Below are 12,888 nucleotides of genomic sequence, written 5' to 3'. Positions count from 1 at the left end.
TAGATTTTTTCATCAAAATTTTTTTTCATGGTAAGGAAAACAAAATGCTAAAAATGTTTTTGCCTCTATTCGGGTTTATATTAGCCTTTTTCACAAAAAGATCAAAGTCAAAAAATACTTTTGCATATTTTAATATTTATTAAAATATTTTTTAAAGCATTTTTATATATAAAAAATAATTTTCATTTATATTTAGACTTAATAAGAAGTTTATTAAACTAATGAGGCCTTGTCTATAATTAAAAGGCTCATTGGAGACATACCGGAATTTTCAAAATATTAAACCATCAATTATGTTTTTGTAAATAAAAAATATTTCTTATCCATTTTTAAGGTAAATGGACTCATTACGAGCCACCACTTTGAATTTTTAAGAAAAATAAAAATTTTCAATTCAAAGAATTTTTTTTATTTATCAGCACTAGAGTTAATAATATCAACTTAGATTAATATCCTCTAATATCAAAATTTTGAATATTATCTTAATATTTATTGATGTTTGAGTTATAAATATTTATATTCATCCATGTTAGAATTGGAAAAACCCTTAATATTCATTAACATTAGAGTCAGGAATATTAGCACTAGAATTAGAAATAACTTTTACCCTAATATTTATTGATGCTAAAGTAAAAAATATTAGACCTCCTACATGTAATGTTTATCAATGCCAGAGTTAGAAGTATTTTTAGTTGAATATTTATTGACGTCAAAGTCATGAATATTATAGGCAGACCATGATAGCATAGCACAACAAATCATTAACAACTTAAAACATAATATGCAATGTAGTCTAAGTTAAGTAGGATGTTTTAAGGGTAATAGTATTTTTCCTCTAATGTAACTAATCTCATATCATAAAATCTTTATTGACCAATTATGGTTTCTGGTAACTATAATATTAGATGGTAATTCGTTAAATAAAATATTTTTCCTCTAAGAATAAGATGTTAGATATATGTTTTTGCTTTTTTCTTTTTAAACACATCACGACGTCGAGTTGGGACAGCTCTTAACTAAATTTAGGCACAATCTAACTTTTAGATCGAAATTTATGAGTTTTTTCGTCAAAATCGCTCATTCTGCATAATCTATACCTCTTTTTATTGGTTCATAAATAACTCTGTTAAACAATATACATAGTATTATTGTGTCAGATCTGCAATTGACTAATTAAAACTATCTGTATCATGATCTTGATGCTAGGTGGATTTTATATTGACTATATAATTATTTGTAAGATTTTTTTTAAGGATTGAGACTTAGACTTACGATTAGTATAAATAGATATTTTTTAATATATTTTTAAGTAAAATTTTATAATTTGATAAATGAATACAGAGATCGTTAATTATATCTTTCACTTACATGGAAGATTATCCCTTGATATCTAGGATTTCTCTCGAGCTCTCTTCCTAACTTTTCTTTCAATTTTTGTTTTTAGTTTAAATCAATTAATTAATTATAGTAGTGCTAAAGGATAATATAGATTATATCCTATGATTTTCTGTTAAATTAAATTATTTTTTTAATATGATATTAGAATCTTGATAACCAAATAGTCATGAGTTTAAATTTCATAATCTTTATTTATTTGATAAAAATTAAGCATGTGATGGTGTGAATATTTGCAGATTTCGAGTTTAAAAAGTTTTTATATAAAAAAATTTATAAAAAAATAATATACATTATATATTAAAACTAATTTATTTAGATTTATATTTTCAATCCACCTCAAATTTTATATTCCAAACATAATTAATCAACAATAATAGAAAGAAAAGCAAATCGCAATGATTGCAAAAGGACTGATACAAATCAGAATAATATCTATCTTGTCCTATGCACCACTGGTTCAAGGCAGACAGGATTCTTTATGTTGTTAAGAAAAGCACATATTCTGACAAGTCACAGGAAGTACATCAAGGAATGATTGATGTCATTACATCAACTCTGCAACACGTCTATGGCAACATGAACTTTTTATACAGTTTTATATGTTGCAGCCCAATGAAATCCTTCATTGTCAAGGCAGTGAGAGATCATGAGCTCTCATTGTCTTGTAATCCTCTGTTTAATCCTTTGTGTCCAAAGCTCTTCATGCAGCGAGGGTTCTTTGGTGACAACAGTGAGAAGAACTCATGAGTGGCAGGTCAGCTCCAGTGTGGAAAACATCAAACCACAAAGGGATGATCATACTTCTCTTCCAGGTACTGAGAATGCAGAGACGACGAACCTAAGATCATGGAGTGGTCAAATTGCTTTGCGTCACAGACGCCATCTTAGGAATGTAAGGAAAGTTACATCTACAGAATTTGCAGAAAAATAAAGAGTTCCATGTGCTTTAACTCTTATTTTTGCTTTCATTTTTCCTCGATGAACTTGTCTTGCTATTTCTAATGTGATCGATCTACATGAAACAGACTCATGGGGTTCTAAACATCATAGGATGGGGAACACTCTTGCCAGTGGGGGCGATTGTCGCAAGATCCTTCAGGAAATTTCCATTGAAGTGTGAGGAATGGTACAAACTTCACGTTCTGTGTCAAACTTTGGGATATATTATTGGTGCAGTGGGATGGAGCTTCGGGATGTGGCTTGGGAATTCCTCGAAGCAATACAGCTTGAGAGCACACAGGATTCTTGGCATCGTTATTTTCACATTTGCAACTGCACAGGTGAGCCTCGACTTGCGGGCCCTCTACTTGTTTTGAGCAATCTTGCTTTATTGATCTCCGACGTCGCCATTGTTATTGTGATGCAGATGCTTGCTCTCTACTTGCAACCGAAGAGAGAGAATGGATGCAGGAGGTGGTGGAAGATATACCATAAAATCCTAGGATATCTGTTGATTTCCATGATTGTAGCAAACATATTTCAAGGGATTGATCATAAAGACCATGCTGAGAAATGGAAATGGATTTATGTAGGAATACTTTCAGTTTTATCATTTAGTGCTCTACTGCTGGAGATTCTTCGATTTGTCATGCCTAGAATTCACCGGTAGATGGCGTTGGACATCAATCCTAATATTTCCACATCAATTTTACTGAATCTGTTCATTACTGGGAAAATTTCCCCTAGAACAATCTCATATATCCCAGGAATATTTCTCATTTCACCCTGTTAATTATCTCTCATTTACCTGTTAGAAGTATCTTCTATAACTTACATTTAACATGTCTTCTACTAAATATACATTTCGGATCATTCATGAATGGTCATAAACCATCCCTGAACTTGAATATCAAAATTAAAGATTTTTTTTTTAGAATTAGCACTTTAAAAAAAAAAAATAACACATATTATAATTTTTTTTTTTGAAGAAATAACAGTTTATGTCTTGATTGGAAAACTTTATATTTAAACTTATCACCATTCAAATTAAAACTAAATTATTTGGGAGTTGCCCTCATGTGATTTAATTGACTGATTGATCCAAAAAAAAATCGATTGACCGGTATAAAATATTTAAAATAAAATTAATTGAAAAAACCTCTTGATTTGACTTTTTATTTAACTAGAATTTAAAATAAAACTATGTAGAGTTTGTTTTTGATATGACACAATTAATTTAACTCATTCAAAATCAACCTGATTATTATTAAGAAAATTTTAATTATAAAATTTTTAAAAAATAAAATTAAAAAAATAAAGAGAAATGAAAACAAATGGGAGGTGATTTGATATAAAAAAGGCAAATGTTTATATAAAAAGTAAAACTCAACAATTGTTTTAGACATTCACTATTCATATAAACCTTGAAGCTAGGAAATCATGTTTCTTCTTTCGAAAAAATTTATCATCATTATATAGAGTAACTAGTTAATTTTTAATATATATATATATATATATATACCAACCTAATATTTTTCCTTATAATTTTTTTAAGTGGACTCGAAAAATAATTATTGAGATGCCACGGGTTTTATATATATATAAAATTTTCCCTTGGCACCATGAAAATATTAGTACAGTGTGAGTGTGTGTATATATATATATATATATATAATTATTTGAACTAAAATCTTAGTTCATTGAAGAAAATTTTAGATGAAAATTGTTTGTAAAAAAAATAAAATTACAAAGGGCATTTTCTACAATAGCACTGGTTTAAACTAGAGAAATTTCAGTAACGTGTTAATTTACAAGTTGTAAAAGGGAAAAAAAAAAAAAAAACTTGAAAAATGAATAAAATATTGTAAGGAAATATTCTAAAACGCAACGTTTCATACCAATAATCTAGCTAGCAATTACCAACCAAATATCAAAGGATTTTAGAGAGAGAGAGACCACAAAAAAAATGAACAGACAAGAAGAAGAAGAATCCAGCACCACAGATAAGAACTGTACCACAAAACAAGAACAAGAGCAAGTCTCTGATATGTCAGCAATACCTGTAGCTATGGACAAAGTCGCAGCGGCGGCGCTCCGATCAGTGCTTCAGCGTGTCTCTCAAGCAGCAGAGAAGGCAGGTCGTGGATCCCAGCAGATCAGAGTGGTGGCTGTTAGTAAGACCAAACCAGTCTCTCTAATCAAACAAGTATACGATGTGGGTCACCGTTGTTTTGGTGAAAACTATGCTCAAGAATTCATAGAAAAGGCACCCCAGGTTCTTAAAGTTTGAATCTTTTTGTATTAATTTGTGTTAAATAATTATGGTAATGATGATTGATTAAAGATGTGAAATTTTCTTGGTTGAATCTGGTGATTAAATAATGCAGTTGCCAGAGGATATAGAGTGGCATTTCATTGGGAATTTGCAGAGTAATAAAGTGAAACCTTTACTGGGTATGGTTCATTTGTTGTCTTTGTTGGTTTTGAAATTCTGGGTTTGTGGTGTTTTATTGTGTTTTGTTATGGGTGATTGTGTGTTGTGCAGCTAGTGTACCAAACCTTGATATGGTAGAGAGTGTGGATGATGAAAAGGTAATGACTCTTTTTTTTTATGAACACTTGCATTTTATTGATTTATGAAGCTCTGCTTGAGGGCCTTTCTAACTGTTCAAGCTTGTTAGTTTATATGTTCTGTTATGAATTTATGAAAGCTTAATTTATGTTATTTGCAGATTGCCAATCATCTTGATCGAGCAGTTGGGAACTTGGGAAGGAAGCCCCTGAAGGTCTTAGTCCAAGTGAATACCAGTGGTGAAGAATGTGAGTGAATTAAATATGTAGGTTTATTGCTGATGGCCTTAATTAATATTGCTGACTTGGGATAACTAAGTAATTTTATTTGACTTTAGTTCCAAGGCAGCACCATTACATGTCTTAATTAGTTCTGTTCTATATTTTGTGTTTAGATAACATGATATTGACTAGCGTATGCTTGTTCCGCTTGGAGGTTTGAGTAGTGTGTTCATAATTCAATGGCTGTTCTCTAGCTTCTATAAGTGCATGATTTTACCTTAAATTTTGTCTTCATTGTGGACTTGTGAAAAAAGTCGTAGTTTCATTTTGTTTGGTTTAGAGCATGGCTTCTATATGAAATGACCTAGGATTTTGCATTTAAAAGAAAAGTTCATAACTTTGTTCCGATGTCGAGAAAGTAGCCAGGAGTTATTTGCACTTGGTGTTTACACCTTAACATTGTAGGTTGAGTGGCATTTAGGTTCTGATGCTGCTTTCTGTTCTACTTTTGAGTGGCTTTCAGGTTCTGATGCTGCATCTCATGCTACTGCCTCTGAGCTATGCATCTATTATTATTTAGGAGTCTCTTTTAAAACAGGTTGTCTGGTATATGAAAATTTGTCACCTTAAATATCCTCTGTAGCTTTTTTAGCATGCAGCCGGTTACCTCCTCCGGAATCTGGTTCTGCTAAAAAACTGTTACCTGCTGAACAGTCTCCTTGTCGTTCGAGTCATGGTTGGGAGCCAATTTGTTCTTGGGGCAATTTTTGATTGTATGATTTACAACAATTTGCTCTTATTTGGGTTGAATTTCTTTCAACTGCCTTAACCTGTTTAGTTGTAGAATTCTACTAGTTTAAGGATCTCTTAAGAGCAGTTGGTAAAGATCTACTATTTTTGGCTGTTGTTTTATATATGTTGTATTGTTGCAGCAAAATCTGGTGTTGAGCCCTCAGGTTGTGTGGAACTTGCAAAACATGTTATTCAGAGTTGCACAAACCTTCAGTTTTGTGGCCTAATGACAATAGGAATGCTTGACTATACCTCAACCCCAGAAAACTTCAAGGTGGTAGTTACATATTTTGTTCACTTTTAGGTTTCCTACTTTTTTCCTCTTACTTTTTCACAGCATTGTGTGCGCTTTAGATTTTCTGATATCAAAACTTGTTTTATTATCAGGCACTGGCAAACTGCAGAAACGAGGTTTGCAAGGCCCTTGGTATACCAGAAGAGCAATGCGAGCTCTCAATGGGAATGTCTAATGACTTTGAGCAAGCTGTGAGTGATACTGGCTTGTAGCAATAATTTTTGTTTTTATCATCAATGGTGTGGAAATTGCACCCCTTGATTCATTATAACACATCCTGTCTAAAGATTATCCAACTAATAGCTAAAACTTATTTTGCAGATTGAAATGGGGAGTTCGAATGTGAGAATTGGTTCTACCATATTTGGGCCTAGGGAGTATCCGAAAAAGAAATGAACACAGGGTGCCATTTGCTTCCTTGTTTGTTCAATCATATTCACGCGGCAAATTAATGGCATCTATCCTTGACCTTTGATGCATTGATTACAAGAAAGCTTGGACAAATCTATAAGTGTGAATCACGCTGCTGTATGTAGATTGAACAGCTGAATGATACTCATCAGTTGCTTGTTCAGTATGTTGATCAACTTGCAAAATGGCTATACAAACGGTACTCGCAATGTTCCACCGTGATACTTTACATGCATTTTGTTTGTGAAATGGATTTACCAGGTTAAGTTTGTCCATTCCCGAATGAATTTTGGAACTCAGTGGTAGCATCGCTGAAGATATTCTATAGCTGATGACAAAATGCCAGAAACCTTGTTAACACAAGGTTGTGAATAAATGTGTGAAGCATGGGCCTATTGATGATCACCACTATTCTGAAGGGAAGTTTACCTGTTGAAAATTATGCTAAAAGAAAGTAGTTGATGAAAACTTGAAGCTGGGTCGGAGAACCTTCAAAACCAGCCAGCTTCATGAAATTATTCTAGCCAGTTTTCTTCCAGCATGTGTATAACTAACCAGAACTTCTTGGCAGAACCATAACTGACATGAACAATAACTCTAGGTTTTTCACTTTTAACAAAAACTCTCCTTGTAACCCTCGCAGTGTGTGTTCAGCGTGGCTGCAGTTCTAAAAAGTACATGTAAGAAAAGGCATAAATTATTGCTTTCTCGTAATCAAGTTTTCAACAGAGAGTTTTTAGTGGACTTGATTGATATGTACATTAATTAAGTAAATATTTTTAAAATTATGATAGAGATAAAACTTTGGTTTTTAAATTCAAGACAAGTTTCAAGTTATGGGTTAATTTTGTTCAAGACAAGTTTCAAAGTTATGAGTTAACGGATTAATATAATTATTTTTATTTTATAAAAAATAAAAAAATAAGAACTTTTCTTAACTAATTAGATCATAAGTAATCTGAATTTTTAATCTGGTTATACCAGGTTAATCTTTCTATTATTTTTATTAAAAATTAATCTGATCTAAACCCCGAGTGAACGGTTCAGATTTGAAAACAGTGGACAAAAAGAAGTTTCAACTTTCATTTGCAACTCACCAGACTAGCAAACAGCATACATGCTAACTTCTCATTTTTTAAATCCCTCAAAAACTACAAAAGTGATAAACACCACCGATCAGAAAGGACACCACGTCTAAAGTTCCTTGCTTGGCGCCAATACCGTATTTCCAGGAGAATTTTACCATTTCAGTGAGAGAAATTAAAGGAAATATATTCCAAAATTCAGATAATTAAGAAAAAATAAAAATAAACACTTGATCATCATCATCATAGAACAGAAAGCAGTTACCAGATGATAAGCATTACATAGCTTAGCATATCTTTTCACTGCCTCAAATCCAAATCTTTTGCACTTTTTTTTTGGCCCAAGTAAGAAAGAACGAATGATGAATGAATACTACTACAACAAAAGGCGCAGAGGCCCTAAGCTAAAGGCAGCCATAAAGGTGGTGATGGTTATCATGGGATTTTTCCTTGTTGGCTACATTGTTGGCCGACCTCTGTATTGGCATCTTTCTGAATTTTTAACGGCCAAGATTCGTTCTTCTACCCTTCGTTGCCATCCTTGCTCCTGTGATTGCTCTTCTCAACCCCTCCTTACCCTCCCTGAAGGTATGTAATTATACATGCATGGATGTGCATGTTGTTTGATTGTGTTCCCTTTTTGGTTTGAGTTTGTTTTGGTTTTTAATTGATGAATCTTGTATGTGTGCAAGATTTTCTTATGTTTTTGTGGTTGGATTTTCAAGGGGTGATAAAAGGGTCCAAAATGCATTTATGGGGCATTGAATTTACAACTAAAAGTGGATTGATTGTGTGATTCTAGGCATAAAATTCTGGCTAATTTATGTATGCTTATTGTGGATCACTGATTTTTGTAGTTTTTTTTTTCAATTGGGAGAAGAATAAGGTTTTAGTTTTCTACTATATGTGGAAATGTTGATTACTAGGGGCTGTAGATGGCTTTAGTGGGTTAAGTTGTCTGATCTGATGGTACAATTCAATTACTTGGAGGTTACTCAGTTGTTATAGCTGTGAAAATGCTGAAACAATTTCAAAACATGAATCTGGAGTATGTTTGGAATTTCTTACATATCCCTGTTAAAATCCCAGTTCCTTGTCAAGGAAAAAGTTTAATTTTCTTTTAGATGATGACCATGACCTGCTTGTTTGACGTATTTTTTCTAGTTTGCTCTGATGATCCTGGAGGATTTGTTCTTGATGTTGTGGATGTTGTTGTATTAAGTGATGCCAGTACTGGCTAACTACCAACTCTACTGTTGCTTTTCATGATGATTTTCTTGTCCGTTTCGTTTCAGGATTGAGCAACAGCTCCTTTACAGGTTAGTTTATCTTCCCCATAGGCCATGTGGAAAGGGATTTCAAAGATATAATGAGCCAGAATTTTATGAAAATCAATTTTCACGGTATTGCTGAAATTTAAATTCTGTTTGTATTTTGACGAATGATGTGTATTTAGGGATGCTTTAGCAGTCTAGATTTAAGGTTATTACCTGTAAAGTATCAGAAGAAAATGAAAAGGCCGTTAAGGAACAAACTAAAACTGATAAATGGTACCTTTTTTTTTTCTTTCGTTACAAAGGAGAGGTTCAAACTCGAGATCTCGTGGGGGGGAGGGGGACACTAATTCCAGCCAAGAGTTATAGCTCATTGGCTGATATTTGGTACTTGTACACTTGAATAGCTTTATCCAGGATACTTTCAAGTCATAACATTGGTTATCTACTCTCATGGCTGCCTGCTCCCTAGTCCCTATAGAATAGAACAACATTGAATCTTGCAAGGATGAAAAATGAAGAGCCTTGCTTTTCTACAGAAGAATTAGTGTTTCGTCAGCTTCAGACATCCAAGACCTGTTAGGATGTCAATGTCGACATGTCTAGTGTACACGATAATACTTGGTAATTCTGAAAAATGCTAGTTCTAATGTTTCGGGATGCAAGGAAAGAAAATTGATGCGATTCTGCTTTTTTCACCATTTCTATGAATGTTATTATCTACAGTGGGCTGTACCATTTCTTGACCTTTGACATTTTCTGTTATTGTCTTTCTAATCTTTTAGATTGTATGAAGCATGATCCTGAAGTGAGCCATGAGATAGAGAAAAGTTTTACAGATATGTTGTCAGAGGAACTGAGGTTAAATGAAGAAGAAGCTCAGAAAAAACAGCAGCGTGCAGACGTGGCGCTGTTGGAGGCTAAGAGAATGACATCTCAGTACCAGAAAGAGGCAGAGAAATGCAATTTTGGAATGGATACCTGCGAAGCGGCAAGAGAAAGAGCTGAAGAAGTATTACAAGAACAAAGGAAACTTAGTGCAAAATGGGAGTTTAGGGCTCGCGAGAGAGGATGGAGAGAAGGCCTCATGAGGTCTCAGGTTAATCAAAACTTCGAATAGATTAGGCAATTCTGAGGAAATCCAATGTAGCACGTTGAAACACAACCATTTCGAATCTGAGTTTTGATCCTAGTTAATTCATTCTTTAACTTGCTCAATTATGCTATCCAATTCTTCCCTCTGCAATTTGTTAAACGTCTCGTGCTTAGGTTGCCTTTGGCTCTCCTGTGTGGCGATATAACAACTACCACCTTCATTTTGTTGACTTCGGTTATGGCAGATGCTAGTATACAATATGACAGCAATTTGTGGATGCATTCTCCATTGATCTTCCACCAGACAACTAATTTGTAGACCTTCATTAAGTGAGCAGGCTAATAAGTGGATGTCAGGACTTTTGATTCAATTGACTAGGACTTCACAATGGAAGCATTTTTCAAGAAATTGTAGCTCAACTTTTACTCATATCTCCCTTATTGTAAAAAGTCTCACGTTCGAGCCTCTCCCCAGAACCCAAAAAAAGGAGAGATGGTTTTAATTAGGCCATTTATCAGTCTGGCCAGCATCAGGTCCTCTTGCTCTCTCTAGTGTGCATTAACAAGGACACAACCAGCTAACTAATTAGCTGAAAAAAGTCAATGATGAGAAAAGTTGCAGATAGGACTGCAAACAAGAAAGGAAGAAAGATCGTATTGTGCAACACGGTTATTTATGAATGGAAAGATAAGTTTGTCTGAAGCTAGGCAAGGGCCCAAATTAAGCAATGGCATTGCTGGCTTGCCTAGTTCATAATTCACTTGTCAAAACAAGGCCAATTTGGCTAGATACCGCTACTATTTAGTCTTCCCTGCAACTATGTAAGTTCACATCTCACACCACTACTCCATTAGCTTATTGGGGAGGGAAACAGAGTTGAGAAAATGGGAAATGTTTCTCTGATTTTTATGTTAGTGGTGGTAGTGTTAGCGATCAAAGTTGGTGTTGGCCAATCCCAGCTTACATATGATTACTATAAATCTTCGTGTCCAAATGTGTAAACTATAGTTAGGCTGCTAGGCATTTTCTTGATGGATGTTACAGCACCAGCTGCTTTTCTTAGGCTCATGGTCCATGACTGCCAAGTTCAGGTTAAAAAAAATTATATTTCCTTGTTTGTTCTCTGCTTAGAAAAAATATGGTAATGTCATTGTAACATGGTGGTTTCTTTCTATGGTGTCCTGCATTTTGAACTCAAGTCATGACTCGTCTAATCCTTGCTACTGTATCTTCTTTCTTCTTCTGAACCTATTTATTATATGGATTCGCTTATAAGCTGAAAATGATTGGTAGATATTGCTTGTATAAGGCACCAGTACTGTTATTAAGTTAGGTTTATTGTTCTTGCATGAGAATCCTCTCACTTTCTGTACGCATGCAGGACTTGAAAATTTTTGAATGTTTCTTTGATACAGGGATGTGACGGGTCGATCTTGCTGGATTCAGGCAACTCTGAATTGTTTTCTTCAAAAAACATAGGTATCAGAAAGCAAGAAGCAATAGGGTATATAAAATCTGTACTGGAAGCTGAGTGTCCAGGACAGGTATCTTGTGCAGATATTATCGTATTAGCAGCAAAGGAATCAGTGGACTTCTCCGGAGGACCCCGAATTCAGATCCCTTTAGGAAGGAAAGACTCTACCACTAGTAACAACAAACAGTCTGATGATCTTCTTCCTTCACCAGCAGTAACAGTTGATGAATTGCTTCATATTTTCATGTCTAAAGGGATGAATTTGGAGGTATCAGTGGCCATCTTGGGTAATGAGTTATTAGCACAATCCAGTATTGCAGTTTATATTGAGAAACATCTTCAGACCTTAATGACATTAAAGATCATCAATGCCAGTTCATAATTAATGCATCTTGCTATCATTTCTGAGATTAAGAATCACTTAACCCTTAATTAAGAATGACAGTACAAGGAACTTATTGCAACCTTAAGGTTGCTGCTGTCATGAATGCAGCTACAGATAGCATGGAAGTAACCACCAAAAACAGCAGAACACCATAAAAAATAGGCTACAAGAGATACTGGTCATTTAGGGCATGGTGGCATGAAGAAAGTACTTTGCAACTAATGTTCTTACAGAAGGGAAAGGACAGGTCAGGAGATACTGCAACAAAGTGAACTGAGGTTGAATGGGTGATCCCTTCGCCAATCTCTTTGGTGGATTCCATTGATTGGTGAACTTATCCTAAACTCTAATCTCTTTATGATGTGACTGTATCATTGAGATTTGTGAGTTTAAACCTTGTTATTCCTCTCTACAATGGTGTCATCTGTCTCTAAAGAGTTGAACACAACCTATCTTTTGTTTTTCCATCCTCCACACTTCCATTCCCATCATCTATCATATCCATAATTCCCATTGAAATTCCATCATCCTGCATCTCCTTCCTCATAATGTAAACAAAAAGAAAAAATTCAATCAAAATATCCTTTGATTTTTTTTCAATTTCACTTTTTAATTAAATATAAAATTTATTTTGTATTTTAATTTTGGTATCTATTCTTTTAATTGCTATGTTTTTAATTTTTTTTTATATAATTAAATTTTTTTTTATCAATTTTATCATTTAATATTTGATTAATTGTTAATTAGACTCCATGGTTTTAGTAAATAGGGTGTTTCGCCTTTAATAACTCGGGTCACGAGTTTTTTTTAAAATAAAAAGCTTTATAATTTTTTTTATTATCAAATTATTTAAATCTCATGATCTAGACCTCTATTTTAATGAGATATTTCGAGTTGACTCGACCTTAACTATTATAGTTACAAGTTTATCATAACTGATTTTTTT

The 12,888-nt window shown here is 33.7% G+C and overlaps 4 protein-coding genes across 4 annotated transcripts; all 4 read left to right on the top strand.

Moving 5' to 3' along the window:
- The first annotated feature begins 1,981 nt into the window (after window positions 1-1,981).
- On the top strand, window positions 1,982-3,093 carry LOC118050889 (cytochrome b561 and DOMON domain-containing protein At5g35735). The gene is made up of 3 exons (XM_035061358.2): window positions 1,982-2,290; window positions 2,424-2,678; window positions 2,765-3,093. The coding sequence occupies exons 1-3, from the start codon at window positions 2,045-2,047 to the stop codon at window positions 3,005-3,007; spliced, it is 744 nt and encodes a 247-aa protein (XP_034917249.1). The 5' UTR covers window positions 1,982-2,044; the 3' UTR covers window positions 3,008-3,093.
- Window positions 3,094-4,254: 1,161 nt separating this feature from the next.
- Window positions 4,255-6,903, top strand: LOC118050891 (uncharacterized). The gene is made up of 7 exons (XM_035061360.2): window positions 4,255-4,612; window positions 4,725-4,791; window positions 4,883-4,929; window positions 5,070-5,157; window positions 6,063-6,196; window positions 6,310-6,408; window positions 6,539-6,903. Exons 1-7 carry the CDS (start codon window positions 4,304-4,306, stop codon window positions 6,611-6,613), a joined length of 819 nt encoding a protein of 272 aa, XP_034917251.1. The 5' UTR covers window positions 4,255-4,303; the 3' UTR covers window positions 6,614-6,903.
- An 827-nt stretch (window positions 6,904-7,730) lies between these two features.
- LOC118050892 (uncharacterized) lies at window positions 7,731-10,184 on the top strand. Its single transcript, XM_035061361.2, has 3 exons — window positions 7,731-8,301; window positions 9,009-9,032; window positions 9,773-10,184. The coding sequence occupies exons 1-3, from the start codon at window positions 8,073-8,075 to the stop codon at window positions 10,105-10,107; spliced, it is 588 nt and encodes a 195-aa protein (XP_034917252.1). The 5' UTR covers window positions 7,731-8,072; the 3' UTR covers window positions 10,108-10,184.
- A 783-nt stretch (window positions 10,185-10,967) lies between these two features.
- On the top strand, window positions 10,968-11,939 carry LOC118050881 (peroxidase 29-like). The gene is given in 2 exon segments (XM_073408674.1): window positions 10,968-11,174; window positions 11,499-11,939. Coding segments are annotated over 2 exon segments (648 nt in total).
- The last annotated feature ends 949 nt before the right edge of the window (window positions 11,940-12,888 follow it).

This window comes from Populus alba, chromosome 4, assembly GCF_005239225.2.
Source record: "Populus alba chromosome 4, ASM523922v2, whole genome shotgun sequence".
Taxonomy (NCBI): domain Eukaryota; kingdom Viridiplantae; phylum Streptophyta; class Magnoliopsida; order Malpighiales; family Salicaceae; genus Populus; species Populus alba.
The sequence above is the reverse complement of the archived record's forward strand: the minus strand, read 5'-3'. Positions and strand labels throughout refer to the sequence as shown.